Source organism: Salvelinus sp. IW2-2015, linkage group LG4q.1:29, assembly GCF_002910315.2.
Source record: "Salvelinus sp. IW2-2015 linkage group LG4q.1:29, ASM291031v2, whole genome shotgun sequence".
Lineage (NCBI taxonomy): Eukaryota > Metazoa > Chordata > Actinopteri > Salmoniformes > Salmonidae > Salvelinus > Salvelinus sp. IW2-2015.
In genome coordinates, this window is record NC_036842.1 from 89,687,715 (window position 1) to 89,705,737 (window position 18,023).

General features: G+C 43.6%; 1 protein-coding gene across 1 annotated transcript; it reads left to right on the forward strand.

Annotated features, from left to right (window-relative positions):
- The first annotated feature begins 11,196 nt into the window (after positions 1-11,196).
- On the forward strand, positions 11,197-16,425 carry LOC111962777 (lamina-associated polypeptide 2, isoforms beta/gamma). Its single transcript, XM_023986090.2, has 7 exons — positions 11,197-11,819; positions 12,232-12,349; positions 12,631-12,798; positions 13,062-13,174; positions 13,396-13,502; positions 15,847-16,260; positions 16,326-16,425. The coding sequence occupies exons 1-7, from the start codon at positions 11,586-11,588 to the stop codon at positions 16,336-16,338; spliced, it is 1,167 nt and encodes a 388-aa protein (XP_023841858.1). The 5' UTR covers positions 11,197-11,585; the 3' UTR covers positions 16,339-16,425.
- Positions 16,426-18,023: the final 1,598 nt, after the last annotated feature.

Consider the following 18,023-nt stretch of genomic DNA (forward strand, 5'->3'; position numbering starts at 1 on the left):
AGGTAAGTTGAGCCGCTGGACAGGGTAAGTTAAACCACCTACAAATGAAATCAAATCAAATCAAATCAATTTTATTAGCACATACACATTGGTTAGCAGAGGTTAATCGAGTGTAGCGAAATGCTTGTGCTTCTAGTTTCCGGGACATGCAGTAATTAACCACAAGTAATCTAACCTAACAATTCCACAAAACTACTACCTTATACCACACACAAGTGTAAAGGGATAAAGAATATGTACATAAAGATATATGAAGAGTGGTGGTACAGAACGCATGGCAAGAGCAGTGATGGTATAGAGTACGGTATATACATATGAATGAGTCTGTAGGGTTGTAAACATAAAGTGGCATAGTTTAAAGTGCGTAGGTGGTACATGTATTACATAAAGATGGAAGATGCAGTAGATGATATAGAGTACGTATATACATATGAGATGGGTAATGTAGGTATGTAAACATTATATTAAGTGCATTGTTTTAAAGTGGATAGTGGTACATTTTTACATAATTTCCAGCAATTCCATTTTTTAAAGTGGCTGGAGTGTGAGTCAGTATGTGTTGCAGCGGCCGCTAAATGTTAGTGGGTGGCTGTTTTAACAGTCATGATGGCTTGAGATAGAGAGCTCGTTTTTTCAGTCTCTCGGTCCCTGCTTGGATGCACCTGTTACTTGACCTCGGCCTTTCTGGATGATAGCGTGGGTGAACAGGCAGTGGCTTGGGTGGTTGTTGTCCTTGATGATCTTATGGCCTTCTGTGACATCGGGTGTGTAGGTGTCCTGGAGGGCAGGTAGTTTGCCCCCGGTGGTGCGTTCTGCAGACCTCACTACCCTCTGGAGAGCCTTACGGTTGTGGGCGGAGCAGTTGCCGTACCAGGCGGTGGATACAGCCCGACAGGATGCTCTCGATTGTGCATCTGTAGAAGTTTTGAGTGCTTTTGGTGACAAGCCGAATTTCTTCAGCCTCCTGAGGTTGAAGAGGGCGCTGCTGCGCCTTCTTCACAAACGCTGTCTGTGTGGGTGGACCAATTCAGTTTGTCCGTGATGTGTACACCGAGGAACTAAAACCCACCTTCTCCACTACTGACCCGTCCGATGTGGATAGGGGGTGCTCCCTCTGCTGTTTCCTGAAGTCCACAATCATCTCCTTTGTTTTGTTTGACGTTGAGTGTGAGTGTTATTTTCCTGACACCACACTCGAGAGGCCTCTCCTCCTCCCTGTAGGCCGTCTCGTCGTTGTTGGTAATCAAGCCTACCACTGTAGTTAGTGTCATCCGCAAACTTGATGATTGAGTTGGAGGCTGTGCATGGCCACGCAGTCGTGGGTGAACAGGGAGTACAGGAGAGCTCAGAACGCAACCCTGTGGGGCCCCAGTGTTGAGGATCAGCGGGGTGGAGATGTTGTTACCTTACCCTCACACACTGGGGGCCCCGTCAGGAAGTCCAGGACCCAGTTGCACAGGGCGGGTCGAGACCCAGGGTCTCGAGCTTGATGACGAGTTTGGAGGGTACTATGGTGTTAAAAGCTGAGCTGTAATCGATGAAGACAGCATTCTCACATGGGTATTCCTCTTGTCCAGATGGGTTAGGGCAGTGTCAGTGTGGTTGCGATTGCGTCGTCTGTGGACCGCTATTGGGTCGGTAAGCAAATTGGAGTGGGTCTAGGTGTCGGCTAGGGTGGAGGTGATATGGTCCTTTAACTAGTCTCTCAAAGCACTTCATGATGACGGAAGTGAGTGCTACGGGGCGGTAGTCGTTTAGCTCAGTTACCTTAGCTTTCTGGGAACAGGAACAATTGGTGGCCTCTTGAAGCATGTGGGAACGCAGACTGGGAAACGGAATGATTGAATATGTCCGTAAACACACCAGCCAGCTGGTCTGCGCATGCTCTGAGGACGCGGCTGGAATGCCGTCTGGGCCTGCAGCCTTGCGAGGGTTAACACGTTTAAATGTTTGTACTCACCTCGGCTGCAGTGAAGGAGAGCCCGCAGGTTTTGGTAGGGGGCCGTGTCAGTGGCACTGTATTGTCCTCAAAGCGGGCAAAAAAGTTGTTTAGCCTGTCTGGGAGCAAGACATCCTGGTCCGCCGACCGGGGCTGGTTTTCTTTTTGTAATCCGTGATTGACTGTAGACCCTGCCACATACCTCTTGTGTCTGAGCTGTTGAATTGCGACTTGATTTTGTCTCTGTACTGGGACTTAGCCTGTTTGATTGCCTTGCGGAGAGATAGCTACCACTGTTTGTACTTCGGTCATGCTTCCGGTCACCTTGCCCTGGTTAAAAGCAGTGGTTCGCGCTTTCAGTTTCACGCGAATGCTGCCGTCAATCCACGGTTCTGGTTTGGGAATGTTTTAATCGTGTGCTTGTGTGTACGACATCGTCAATGCACTTCCTAATGAACTCGCTCACCGAATAGCATATTCGTCAATATTGTTGTTGGACGCAATGCGGAACATATTCCAATCCGCGTGATCGAGAGCAGTCTTGAAGCGTGGATTCAGATTGGTCGGACCAGCGTTGAACAGACCTGAGCCGGGAGCTTGTTGTTTTAGTTTCTTTGTAGGCTGGAATCAACAAAATGGAGTCGTGGTCAGCTTTTTCCGAAAGGGGGCGGGGAGGGGGGGGGGGGCCTATATTGCGGTCGCGGGAAATTAGTATAACAATGATCTAGGGTTTTTCCAGCCTGGTAGCACAATCGATATGCTGATAGAATTTAGGGAGTTTTGTTTTTAGATTAGCCTTGTTAAAATTCCCAGCTACGATGAATGCAGCCTCAGGGTGTGTGGTTCCAGTTTACAAAGAGTCAGATAAAGTTCGTTCAGGGCCATCGATGTGTCTGCTTGGGGGGGAATATATACGGCTGTGATTATGATTGAAGAGAATTCCCTTGGTAGATAATGCGGTCGACATTTGATTGTGAGGAGTTCTAGATCAGGTGAACAGAATGACTTGAGTTCCTGTGTGTTGTTATGATGATCACACCACGTCTCGTTAATCATAAGGCATACCCCCCCGCCCCTCTTCTTACCAGAAAGATGTTTGTTTTCTGTCGGCGCGATGCATGAAGAAACCAGCTGGCTGCACCGACTCCGTTAGCGTCTCTTGAGTTAGCCATGTTTCCGTGAAGCAGAGCACGTTGCAATCCCTGATGTCTCTCTGGAATGCTACCCGTGCTCGGATTTCATCAACCTTATTGTCAAGAGACTGGACATTGGCGAGTAGTATGCTAGGGAGTGGAGCGGCGATGTGCCCGTCTCCGAAGCCTGACCACGAGACCGCTCGTTTTGCCCCTTTACGCGCGTCGCACAGGGTCGCCGGCTGGGATCAGATCCATTGTATTGGGTGGAAGGCAAAACACTGGATCCGTTTCGGGAAAGTCTTTTCCTGGTAGGAACGATGATGAGTTGACGTTAATCGTATATTCAGTAGTTCCTCCCGACTGTATGTAATGAAACCTAAGATTACCTGGGGTACCGATGTAAGAAATAACACATAAAAAACAAAATACTGCATATTTTCCAAGGAACGCGAAGCGAGGTGGCCATCTCTTTTCGGCGCCGGAAGTATATGTGTATGTACTGAATTAAATATTACCACTACCTTTTAGCATTGACTTAACACCTAACAAAAACTTAACACAGGCCAGGCCCTGTTATACCTCATATTCCATCGATAATGCCTTGCATTACGCCTGGGAAGAAAACACTTCAATTTGCTCAACTTGCCATTTGGCTCAACTATTGGTCACTGGCCATTGTCTCTGCTTACCCCAAAGGCAAACATTTTGACTATATTAGCCCACACATCTACAAGGATGCACTTTCATGCTAGGTTTAGGACCTCATATTGAAGCTTATAGAGACCCTAACTTATGTAGAGAACAATCTTAAAAKTATCTACTTTGGTTAAGATTACAAGCATCATGAAACCTCTAACACAATACATGAATTTGACTTGGTAAAAAAAATCTGTTTTTTGGCCCTAACTTGCTGACCACTTTTTCCATGTAGTTTCCCACTGGGCACAGATGTCAGTTCAATGTCTAGTTTTGATTAACATTTTGGTGGAGTTGTCAACTAATGTGAATTCAATGTGAAATCAAGAAAAAAATGTCACCATATCATTGGATTTAGGTAAAAAGTTGGGTAAAAAAAAAAAGACAAAATGCCCTTTCGTTGATTACTTTATGCAAATCAGTTATCCACGTTGATTGAACGTCATCACATTTTTGGGGGGTTGAAATGATGTGGAAACAATGTTGAGTCAACCTGTTTTTGCCCGGTGGGTTCTTCCTTCAAAGACTCTATGAAATTATGACTTCTTCCTAAATATTTGGACAAATCATAAATGTTGTTTATGGTTTCCTAGAAGCAAGGGTGTTGAGCAACTTACCYATTTGGCTCAACTTACCCCACTCTCCCCTACAGTGAAATGATAAACACATTGAGATGTTGACATCTCCCTCGATCTGGCCCGGTGTGACTGTGAGTGGTGCTTGTGTTTCTACTGAATGCTGGTTGATTAATTAGGTAGGGTTAACAGTGAGGCTCCAGACTCCAGGACGACTCTGCTCCCATGGAGGGCAGACTTGGGTTCAAATTCTATTTCAAATATTTCAAATACTTTGAGTGTTTGCCTTAGCCTGCCAGTAGTGCCAGATGGTGCCAGGGTTTGCCGTTTTGGGGCTATTCTATTGGACTGTTAAGCCAGGTGCACTCAATCTAGCCCAGCTCAATCTAGCCCAGCTCAATCAAGCCCAGCTCAATCAAGGCCATCTAAAGGATTTGAAATGGATTGTATTTGAACCCCAGTCTGCTGCTCCCAGAGGGCCGCTGGGCCAGGCTTGTGAGCTCAGAGTCCAGGCATCAAGGATGGAGAGCAGAGGATGGAGAGAGAGGGAAACGGACAGAGCCAGAGGGCAGGCTGATGCCATGGCTGCCACTGGCATATCACAGCACAGGAGTCTTTTGAGAAAAGTATTTTGCTCTTTGGCTTTTCCACGCATCTGCCGGGGCCAGGCCGGGGCCTGGTTCTGTAACGGTGTTCATTCAACCATGCGAGGCGACCGGTGGGCAGCGCAAAGAAACTGAGCAGAAGCTGGTCTGACTGCTTGCCCTGCCTGACTGAAGGTTCCTGGGCCAAGTTAAGCACGGAAATATTTATTTCCTGTTAATTCAAGAGCCTTCTAGGTTACCCTCTCTCTGTTCATCCTGAGGTACCGGCCAGCCACTCGGTTCAACCGTGTCAGTCAGCCACAGGACTGTAGGCTATGTATGGTCAACTGGATTCGTGGCTTGGTAAAACCATGTAGCGGCAGGTAGCCAGGCAGTTAGAGAGGCGAGCCAGCAACTGGAACTGGAGGGTTTGCCAGTTTAAATCCCTGGTCCGACAGGAACAAATCTGTCAGGAAGTGAGCTGGCAGGGTTGCTGGTATCAATTCCTAGATGCCATTGCCTGCTGTTGTGTTCTTGAGCAAGACACCTACAACCCACCCTCACAACAGCTCCCYGTTGTCCCAGTGTGGCAGCCCCCCACACTGCCAAATAAAACAAACTGTATTTGTATGTGTGTCTTTCAAAGGGGTTGGGTTAAAAGCGGAAGTAACAATTTTGGTTGGACCTTGTGTGCAATTCACCAATAAAGTGATCTCAATCTTAATGTAGGTCGGCCATATTAATTTATGTTTGTTCAGTGAAGGTTTGAGACATGGTTAAACCATGTTTAGGTGAAGGGTTTAACTGTTTGTCTGAATTACCGTTGAGAATTTCAGTGATAAATTGCTTACACATCTGTTGTTCATTTTCAATAACATTTAGCATGCTCAGAATCTCCATTGAAATAACTTTATAGTCCAGGACTAGGAGTAATCTCTGTCCGGGAAACAGGCCCATATAATTTAATCGAAGACTCTTTAGCTATGTCTATTATATCAGCTGTCGCCTATATAAGGAGACGTTCACTTAGCAGGGTGGTTTTTTGTTGGCCAGAGTAAAAGTTCCCTTAATTGTGCTGCAGGTATTGAGTTGCTGAGGGACGCTGGGAGGCTGAAYGGCATAAGGTTGTCTCGGAGAGCCAGGTCTGTGCTGGGGGACACGAGATGGATTTATGTTTGGTCAGGGCTGCTGGGCTGGTGATTGTGTTTGGCGTACAGCACTGTAGCTCTCCTGGCACCGGCTATGCTTAGCTATGCACATAGGGCCCGTGATCTCTTAAATTACAGCAAGGAGGATAAAAGATTTACAGGGTTGAAAGCTCTAACTCCTGTACKAATGTCTACTGGGATGTGAGCTGGGAGTCAGGGGTAACTTTAGGTCCTGTATTCAAAAAGTGTCTCAGAGTAGGAGTGCTGATCTAAGATCAGATCCCCTTTGTCCATGTAATCTTATTGATTATGATCCTTGATGGTAAAACTGATCCAATATCAGCACTCAGTGAGTCTTTTGTGAATATGGGCCTAGATATTGAATATGTATTGGGTAGTGTTGACCCTTGCATAGTATTTATTAGATATGACTCCATTACACTAGGAATAGACATTGGGTTCACACTTCAGTTTTCCTCTAAAGGGTGCTAATTTTAAAAACTCACAAAAGCTCTGACGAAGGCCGTGAGGTCGATACGTAAAGCTTATTAAAGAGCAGTGATACTATCAAGAGCAGTGATACTACCAAGAGCAGTGATACTATCAAGAGCAGTGATACTACCAAGAGCAGTGACACTATCAAGAGCAGTGATACTACCAAGAGCAGTGATACTACCAAGAGCAGTGACACTATCAAGAGCAGTGACACTATCAAGAGCAGTGANACTATCAAGAGCAGTGACACTATCAAGAGCAGTGACACTATCAAGAGCAGTGATACTATCAAGAGCAGTGACACTATCAAGAGCAGTGACACTATCAAGAGCAGTGACACTATCAAGAGCAGCGACACTATCAAGAGCAGCGACACTATCAAGAGCAGTGACACTATCAAGAGCAGTGATACTATCAAGAGCAGTGATACTATCAAGAGCAGTGATACTATCAAGAGCAGTGATACTATCAAGAGCAGTGTGCRGGTTTCTTATTTTTTCTAATTTTATTCAACTGTTACCATGCACCTGCAAAAAAGATATCTCAGATGTGCCTTTTGAATTTGAATCCTCTAAATTACCTAACACGTCATGCCATACCCTGCCGGTGGCCTTGACAGGGATTTTTTTAAATWAAATAAAATATTCATTTTGAGACTTGAAAGTTCACCTAACATTTGTCTGAACTGAAGAAACCCTGTGCAGTGCACACAGACATGAGCTGTGTTTTCTGTATTCGACAGCCAAACAAAACTGGTATAAAACATTTTTTTAAACTATAATAACAATAATGCAAGTATATGGAGCACTTAGTTGGTATGGTGCCAATGAGTGGAGAGCCATATGAGCATCAACAGATGGGCCAAGAGAGAATCTCAGTTTCCCCTGCAGAGAGAAATGTCCACAACTAAGTGTGTGTCCTTTATGTACAGTTAGTTTGAATTGTCAACAGACGTAAATATACTGTGTGAGCAGCAGACTGAGTTGAACCACCACTGGATGGCTGGATGGCTGTTCTTAGGCCAGGACACACAAATCTCCTCTTCAGCTCCTGTGAAACGAAACACAGTCAGAGTGCCGGAGCCCTCCCACCCTCCCTCCATCCTAGCTCCGTACCTCCCTCTGGAACAGGAAACGACAGGGTCTGATCTTAATTAGCTTGGCAGTTATGAATAACATCCTCAGTGGATTAAGGGGATTGTTGTTGTTGTAGGTTTGTGTAGGGAGCAAGGAAAATGTCTTAACAACCAACCATTCTGATTCAGTTATTGTATAGTGATGGTACACACACATGCACACACACACCTTGACTGTGTATCCAGTGCCACGGAACTGTTGGAACCCACCAAGGCATGATCAGGATCACACAAGGGGCCATATTCAATCAAACATCAAACCCAGTAAATGGGAGATTTGGGATACCAGAAAACAGGTTAGTAGATCACCTGTTGGTTACACACATAACTAACATAGTGTAAAGAATGTGGACTCCACTTGTAAACTCTATTCCTTGTGCAATGTACCCAGGGCCAAACCTAGCCTTTTGGGGGCCCTAAGCGATTTTTGTTTGGAGGGGCCCCACCTCACAGTATAACATTACCGTGCCCCCACCCCTCTTGGCAGTGGATCCTTTTTTTCCAGTGTTACATTTATTTCCTGCAACTTCGCACATTTTGCCATCGGATGTAGAGAAAATGTTTCYGTTTTATAACTAATTTCATGCAATTCTACACATTTTGCCATGAGGTGAAGAACTGCTGATGCACTACCAAATTTTGAAATTGCATCTTGTGTTTTCTACTTTTGTAACTCTCAACAATAAATTGAGAGTGAGGTCGGCCACTGGGAGAGTGAGGTCGGCCACTGGGAGAGTGAGGTCGGCCACTGGGAGAGTGAGGTCGGCCCACCTGCGAGCGGTTGACGGTCGGCCCACTGGCGCGCGAAGTGAGGTCGGAACTGGTGAGAGGGAGGGTCGGCCTGCCTTTTTTGCAATATTTTCCATTGGCGACAAAAGATGTAACCCACAAATGTTTGCTTAGGTTTTTTTTGCCAAACTAACAATTGTCTTACTGTATTTAAATTATTTGATTGATTTCAACTAACTTATTTTTTAATTCAATTAAGTAATTAATTCATTAATCACGGATCGGCCACTGGGAGAGTACGAGGTCGGGCACCATGGGAGAGTTGACGGATCGGCCACTGGGAGAGTGAAGCGTCGGCCACTGGGCGAGTGAGGTCGGCCACTGGGCGAGTGAGGGTCGGCCACTGGGAGAGTTCGAAGGGCTCGCCCACTGGGAGAGTGAGGTCGGCCACTGGGCGAGTGAGGTCGGCCACTGGGCGAGTGAGGTCGGCCACTGGGAGAGTGAGGTCGGCCACTGGGAGAGTGAGGTCGGCCACTGGGAGAGTGAGGTCGGCCACTGGGCCCTATGCGTAGTCTGCATATAGGCAGAGGCGCCACTGAATGTACCTGGTTGTCTCCATGCAACATGTAAAAGTGCTTTCATCAAGTTCAACCATTTACATTTTACATCTTCTATCAATTTCACCAGTATTTATTTTGTTGTGTCAGTGGAATTGGATCAGACACATTCACTGGGTGGTAAAAGGTTGAGTTTTCCTATGCTCCTAACGCAGCGGCGGTTGGCTCGATTGGGATTCAGAAATGCTTAAAATCCAAGATAAACTGGACCAAGGACAGAGTCTTATGTTCAACATTTTTCCAAATGATCAAAAAATTCATTGGATCTTTGAGTTGGATTTCAGTCAAGACCTCATCCGAGTCCCCACCCATCATGCTGTTACATTCTTGAATATGGAGACTTTCTGAGTATATGAATCTTATCTGGGCTCATCTGAGACTATACAACTGTATTTATAAGGTTTATAATAATGTTATGCCTCTATGACACACTTAGTCAGGATAATACTAGGATGATAATAACGTGTTGTAAGGGTGTCATAAAAGTCAAGTCTTATAATGCATTATACCTACAGGCTTTAAGTGAAATGTTACCAAACTCCACACAATAACTATATAGGTCACGGAGAGCCTAAACATCTCCCATATCTGGAGACAAACAAATTCATTGACAAAGCTAAAAGATGACAATCAAATACTTTGCATGCTCAGATGAAGGTCTTCATGACTGAAAGCTTGAACTTTATACTCATTGAATGTGCATTGATCTAAGTGCGCAGAGACTCGTCTACAATTTAATCAGGTGGGGAAATTTAAGAGAGGTTCAGTAAGTTCAGTAAGTATCCAAAAGTTAACACCATTGAAAAATCTTTATCTAGCCTCAAGAGGTTACAAAYATTCATCCCAAAATATATATTATTAGCTATTCACAATCACTGTATGGTACTGTAGCCTAAGAGAGCAATGTCCTTATACAGTATTTCATTTTTACATGAACTCATTTTGAAAACGTGAACGTTGATAATTGCAGCCTCCACTTTGATCATTTTTCACTGTTATGCTTAAGGAGGTACTTCCTATGATTCTTGGCCCGCCGCGTATTTTCTGTGTAAATGACATACAAAGAAAACTTAAGAGGTGTTTCTCAAGGGCTCAACATTTTTTATGCTTACACCCCATTGGCAAGTCGGCTATGGAAAACCTGAACTATAAACTTCAAGCACTGTATTCTGTGTGGTTTGAGGCTGAAGGCTGAGGTGGGCTGTGGATCCATTGCTTGGTTTCTACGGTAGCAGCAGCATCCCAGAAAGGCCAGGGTTGTGTCCCAAATGGTTCTCTATTCCCGGTATAGTGCACCACATTTGAGCAGGGCCCAATGGGCTCCAGTGCACTATAGGGGAATAAGGTGCCATTTGGGATGCARCCCAGGTCTAGGGGCAACACTCTGCCACCTCAAACCACTGTCACCATATGGCCTTCACCACCACAGAGTTTAAAGGCTTGGCAACTGGCATGCCCTGAAGACCAGAGCCAGACAGTGGTCAGAAATATTTTTCTATGACTGTGCTCTCTCTCTCTCTCTCTCTCTCTCGCTCTCTCTCTCTCTGTCTTTCTCTCTCTCAGCTGGTCAAATTAGTCATGGACATTTATTTCCTTGTGAGATAAGGAGTGACCTCTTATCTTACATTAATTTATCATTTATACTTCAGAACGATCTGACCAGCATGTACATAATGTTAAGAATATTCCTATGTACGCCTGTGTCAAACAATGTTTATAACGTTTAATGTAACACTGTTATAACAGCTTTCCTTTGTCACTTAGTCCGCTAGTCTGTGAATTGTGACGTGCTTAGGGGACTGCTCTCACAGAACACTGGTTTAGAGACTCAACCATACAGTGGATAACACTGCCATCTTCAGATGGGGATGCAGAGTTTCATCATCATCATCAGTGTTATAAAATTGTAAATGACCTCTCATGTCATTATAAAGGACTTTTAAACTATACCAAAAATCAATCTGGGCAGAAATTCAGACGACATACGTYGTTGACTGCTAACTAGGCCTACTGATGTTGAAGCTCCTCTTTCTTTGTGGCAGGTGCATCTGTTATTTTCAAGACCGACCAATCACCATCTAGTTTATATTTCATTGCGGTCTACCGTCCAATAGCTCTCCTCTTTGTTGCCTTGGCTTGGTATTAACTGGTTTACGACTGCGGACAGACAGACGCAAATAGGCCGGGCTTTAATTAATAGGGCCTTACAGTTCTTTAAATAGTTTTAAATCCGTATTTACTTGTTCAGTTTAAATATACAATTAAATTGCATCTGTATTTTTGCTAAATAATCGCAGCCTGAGACAAGCGATCGGAGGTGATATTATCTGAAGATAAAAAAATAAGTAACTAAACCGGATAGCTAGTTCATGCTAGCTAAATTAAATCGCTGGGCGCCAGTCTTTTCATTTGCCGACATTGCTAGCTCTGCACGTTTCCTTGTTGTTGTTTTTAGCGACCGCGTTTGCTAACTGCTACATTTCAGCATTACTTGCTAGCTACAGTTTTTAGCTAGAAGAAAGCAACCAGGCATGGCGGAATTCCTCGAAGATCCGTCTGTTCTCACCAAGGATAAGCTCAAAACTGAGCTCACGGGCAACAATGTCCCACTTCCCAGCTCCGAACAGAAGAAAGATGTCTACGTTCAGTTGTACCTGAAAAACTTGACCGTTCAGAACAAGAAATGTCCACCATCTATAGACACGTTCTCCAGTGATGAAGAATTGCCTGCCCCTGTAGTCTCCAACAAGAGCCGATCTGGAAGAGTAAGTAATGAAATGTTTATGATATAAATGGTTATTACAGTGCTATGAGTGAATTGATATTATAATCTTAGTCATAATGCATTAAATCACTAGATACCTGTGTTGTAAAATGAAGGTCGCTGTCCATGTGATGTTATTTACACACTTAAAAAGACCAAATGTGCTAAGAACAAATTCTTATTTTCAATGACGGCCTAGGAACAGTGGGTTAACTGCCTTGTTCAGGGGCAGAACGACAGATTTTTTACCTTGTCAGCTCAGGGATTCAATCTTGCAACCTTTCGGGTTTCTAGTCCAACGCTCTAACCACTAGGCTACCTGCCGCCCCAAGGTGGCAGATAACGTCAGATATTTATATTTGGTCTCTATTAGATAATCTAATTAACCAGTCTATGTATTGACACCCTGGTAGAAAGCTACCAGGAAGACAGACAAGCCTCGCTCAGAAGAAGTGGAAGTCACAGACCTCACCGATGCAAGTTTAAAAGATGAGCTGTTGAAGCATGGAGTCAACGCTGGGCCCATAGTTGGTGAGTCCTGCTTATATCTCTCACTTGTCTAAGGTGTTCTCCTCTCCTTCGTCTGCACTGATTGGAGAAGAGAAGTGAAAGCGAAATGGCAGAAGCCTACTGAGGAATCTGCTTTCACCTCGTCAGTTCTTTCAAACCTGTGCAGATGAAAAAAGGAGACGAGGAGAGGAAGCCACTTGAGACTATGGAGGTGTGTGCGCCAACAGACTCAGACAAACGGAGATATATTTTTAACCACAGTTCACTTCATCCCTAACTGGTTTCCTTTGCCTTTCCCTCAGGCTCCACCAGGAAGCTTTATGAGAAAAAGCTTCAGAAGCTACTGGATACACCTGCAGCTGAGACTACGCCCAGCCCACCTGAAACTGCCACAGTTAACGCTGCAGCCAAGGCAGATGGCAACCAGAACGGCAACACATACTCTGGCCAGTACAGTGACAAGGAGGAAGGTGAGAGCAATCATCTTACCACTGCACAAGAACATGCACAATTAATTAGGCAGCTCACCTATACAAATAAAGTTAATTCAGAGTTGGGATCAATTCCATTTCAATTCAGGAAGTAGGCCTAAACTGAAAAGCAATGAGGAAAATGTTACTTTCAGTCTACTTCCTGAATTGAAATGGAATGGATCTTTTTTACTTTATGATGTTTGATTGTCAGTTTAGATGCCTTGATTCTCACTGACTCATGTTGGCTTTGCCTGTGCCAGATGAGATAGGTACTGCTACGGAACCAGAGCCTGTTCCTGTTGTGGAGAAGCCTGTGAGGAGCGGAGGAAAGACTCCTGTCACTGTTAGGAACAGCAGCAGACGGAGCAGCAAGGTAAGTTTTCAAGTTCAACTTTATTTTCCATATAGAATAAATAATAAATAAATAATAAWTAAAACATCTTAAAACATACAATGGAAATCAGAGCTCTCACATTAAAACCGCTTTCGTCTTCAACAGCAAGAAAGTTCAGCACAAATATGTACAAATAACATTATCTTCCCCCCATAAACTCCAGCCTCTCAATCATCTGTTGCTATTGTCAATGTTCACAGCTACAGGTGGTGGAGGTGAGCCTAGCAACTGGCGACCAGACCCYTAAGAAGACGAGGGAGAATGTTGAAGAGATTCTCGCTGAGATCCTTTCACCCACAGGCATCAGGTAAGTCTGTTGACATTTCACTTCATCAGCAAAGTAGCCTTGAAGAATGGTTGTTTTTTCCAGAAAGATTAAATAGAATTTTGGAAAAGTACTTATCTTTCCAGTAGGCCTGGCACAATTACTGTATAACCATGTAATCAACCGTTATGAATGAAGACTGTCATTGAAAAGAAATACTGTCATAACCGCAAAAACAACAAAAATGAACTAACAAACAGCTGACTGAAGACGGGATGGCTAGGTATTCGTGTGGTTGAGTCTAGAGTCGACCGATTACCGTAATTAGGGCCGATTTCAGTTTCATAACATCGGAAATCGGTAATTTTGGACGCGATTTTGCAGATTTTGCTGTTTTTTTACACCTTTATTTAACTAGGCAAGACAGTTAGAACACATTCTTATTTTCATGACGGCCTAGGAAGTGGGTTCTGCCTTCTTCAGGGGCAGAACGACAGATTTTTACCTTGTTAGCTCAGGGATTCAATCTTGCAACCTTAGGGTTAACTAGCCAACGCTCTAACCACCTGCTCACGAGGAGCCCCTGTTTATGGGAATGCAGTAAGAAGCCAAGGTAAGTTGCTAGCTAGCATTAAACTATTTATAAAAAACATCAATCAATCATATCACTATTATAACTACACATGGTTGATGATATTACTAGTTTATCTAGCGTGTCCTGCGTTGCATATAATCGATGCAGTGCGCAATCGCGAAAAAGGACTGTCGTTGCTCCAACGTGTACCTAACCATAAACATCAATGCCTTTTTAAATCAATACCAGAAGTATATATTTTTAAACTGCATATTTATCTAAAAGAATCCAGGTTAGCAGGCATATTAATCAGGTGAAATTGTGTTCTTCTCTTGCGTTCATTGCACGCAGAGTCAGGGTATATGCAACAGTTTGGGCGCCTGGCTCATTGCGAACTAATTTGCCAGAATTTTACGTAATTATGACATAACATTGAAGGTTGTGCAATGTAACAGGAATATTTAGACTGATGGATGCCACCCGTTAGATAATAACGGAACGGTTCCGTATTTCACTGAAAGAATAAATGTTTTGTTTTCGAATGATAGTTTACAGATTCGACCATATTAATGACCTATGGCTCGTATTTGTGTGTTATTATGTTATAAAATAGTCTATGATTTGATAGAGCAGTCTGACTGAGCGATGGTAGGCACCAGCAGGCTCGTAAGCATTCATTTAAACTGCACTTTCGTGTGTTTTGCCAGCAGCTCTGCTGTTTATGAATTCAAGCTTATCAACTCCCGAGATTAGGCTGGTGTAACCGATGTGAAATGGCTAGCTAGTTAGCGGGGTGCGCGCTAATAGCGTTCAAACGTCACTCGCTCTGAGACTTGGAGTAGTTGTTCCCCTTGCTCTGCATGGGTAACGCTGCTTCGAGGGTGGCTGTTGTCGATGTGTCCTGGTTCGAGCCCAGGTAGCGGCGAGGAGAGGGATGGAAGCTATACTGTTACGCTGGCAATACTAAAGGCCTATAAGAACATCCAATAGTCAAAGATATATGAATACAAATTCGTATAGAGAGAAATAGTCCTATAGTTCCTATAATAACTACAACCTAAAACTTCTTACCTGGGAATATTGAAGACTCATGTTAAAAGGAACCACCAGCTTTCATATGTTCTCATGTTCTGAGCAAGGAACTTAAACGTTAGCTTTCTTACATGGCACATATTGCACTTTTACTTTCTTCTCCAACACTTTTGTTTTGCATTATTTAAACCAAATCGAACATGTTTCATTATTTATTTGAGGCTAAATTGATTTTATTGATGTATTATATAAGTTAAAATAAGTGTTCATTCAGTATTGTTGTAATTGTCATTATTACAAGTTTTAAAAAAAATTCGTCCCGATTAATCGGTATTGGCTTTTTTTGGTCCCCAATAATCGGTTCGGCGCTGAAAAATCTAATCTGTCGACACTTAGTTGGAGGTCCGCGTCGTTCCATAAGGATCAACATGGACTCTTAACAACGTGATGAAACTTTGTTTCTCTTTTCTGAAACAAACCAGGTGTTGTAGCAAACAAGCACACATAGAAATCTGCAAGCAAATTGCAGCAGCACACAGAAATGTAATCTATGGTAGCTCATGCAGTCAGGAGTGGAGGAGAAGAAAAAATGTGTGTAATAATAATATTTAACATTTCTTGCTATTCGAATGGTTAATGCGGAGACTTGCGGTCATTTGGCTGGCCAATTACCGTCATCCAAAATTCCATGACCTTCACAGCTCATTTCAGTGATATTTAAAGCAGTAGATTTAAATTACTTTAGTCACTYACCTCGTCCTCTAATCCCTCTCTCCCCAGCGCCAGCTGCAGGCGACCTATTCGCGGCGCGGCGGGCCGACCGGTGAAACCCAGCAACTACTGGCTGAACGAGTCTCTCCTGGAGCGCTCCATCTATACAGAGTCTTATTCTGAATGCAGCTCCTTGGGGTCCAACGTGCCGGCCAGGCCCGGCTTCCTCTCTGTCCTACTAAAGCTCATGGTACTCGTCACTGTAGCTGGGTCCATCTACTTYGCCATTCAGCACCTCGATGCAGATCAGGTTCAGGCCTTCAAGGGAATGCTAACCAATGCCAAGGGTCACCTGAACAGCGCTAAGGGTCATCTGTGTAGCACGGTTGATAAGATGGTGGATGCCGTGTTCGATAATGTGATTGTGCCGCTGGGTATCGGGGGAGGCAGCAGCCAAGGTGCAGAAGCAGAGAGTGGCGGCAGGTAAGCAGTGCACCCTCTCCACTGCTCTTTTTTTTATTGTCTTTTTTTAACCTTTATTTTACCAGGTTGTCCAATTGAGGTCAGAACCCCGGTTATTCAACAGACCACCTGGCCACTGCTCTGCCATCCACACCTCACTAGCTCACCACACCCCCTCATCGTCATCCTCTGGTCACCACATTGGAGGACTGACTGACTTTTAATCTGGGCTGGTAGACTATCACCCTGTCCCCTCCTTGTTCGCTTTTCCTCACCCCACGTGAGGAGAGGAGGAGGGGTATTCAACCCAACCAGAAGAGCAGGAGGGGTATTCAACCCAACCAACTCCAGCTTCCTGGAAAACCAACACTGTCTTGCCAAGACAGTCTGAAGAGACTTGTTTTTATTATTAAGTTGTTTTTAATTGTAGTGTGAAGTCTATGTTGTGTATTCTTTGTGTGTGTATTTTTTTAGAAAGGACAGACAAGTCGTATGCATGGTTGTAGTTTTTGAAGGACATGTTTGTAGTTTTTGGAGTGTCTGTGGTGCCAGGTGTTTTTCTGATGGTGAAGTGCATGCACAGTGATAGCACTTAGTGCCAGTGTAGGTGTCCATTACATTTCAATTCCAGTCAATTCAGAAAGTAAACAATTCCAAACGTTCCTCATTAAAAAGCATGGAAGAGAATTGGAATTCCAKTGTACTTCCTGAATCGACTGGAATTTACATGGAATTTACCTCAACCCTGCTTRGTGCCCTCCCACTAATTCAAGCACAAAGAAATGCTATTAATTACGGAAACATTTACAAGTATTTCTGTATTGGTTTTTGAATATACACTAGTAGTAATAATAAAGCTAGGTAGAATAATGGTGCTCAGGTCTATTCTAATCTGCTCTAAATTAATCTGATCAGTGCCGGGAGGAGTGACAGTATCCAATAGTGTAACTTCAGGTCTCGTCACTGTATGAGGAAAAACCCGTATTTTCAAGCTATAAAGGTTATAAAACTGATTTTCTTTGGTTAAATTGCTCGTTTTTGGTATATGCTGCAGTAACTAAGTAAGTGGTCTGACCTTTGAATGGTTCATGATGGCACCTGACTTGACGGGCAGTGACCCAAATCCCAGTATAGMTTTGTGAGTTTGTGTGAGTTTACGTACATGTTTCATTTAGTAGTGATTTGTTGTGCTAAAGATTCCAGATCTTCCAGTCCCATCTACCGGGTCATGTTCAGTAGGGCACCGTAGCAAAATGGGTATAATCCYCTCTGTTTTAATGTGTGTTTTCCCTGTTTGTTGCCTAAGGAACATGACCCAAGACTAGCTGTCTTTTTTAGTGCACCCACACTGCCCTTCTAAGCGGTTCTGCACACTACTGATCTGGGAAGAATAACGTTTTTGCAATAGGTAGTTGAGCAAATATATGAGTTAACAATGTATTCCATTTTGTTACTTGGATTATAAATTGAAATTTACTCTGCCTCATGTACACTTCATTGTCATAGAAGAGGTAACACTAAAGGGCACAGTAAAACAATTGACTGAGGAGAGACAAATGGTAATATTGATAGCAACCATTCATAGAATTTTGATGTCAAGATGTTGAAATTTTTGTCCAGTGTTGAAAACAAGTATTTTTATTTCTGTAATTTTCTAATGTGAATTGTTAATGTTGGTCTTTTGTCTAGGTGAAAGTGAAATTTAATTTTTTTAAATGCTATCCTAAAACTGAACCTCTGTTGACTTGTGGTTACACAGTGAATATATTAAAGATTCAATGTTT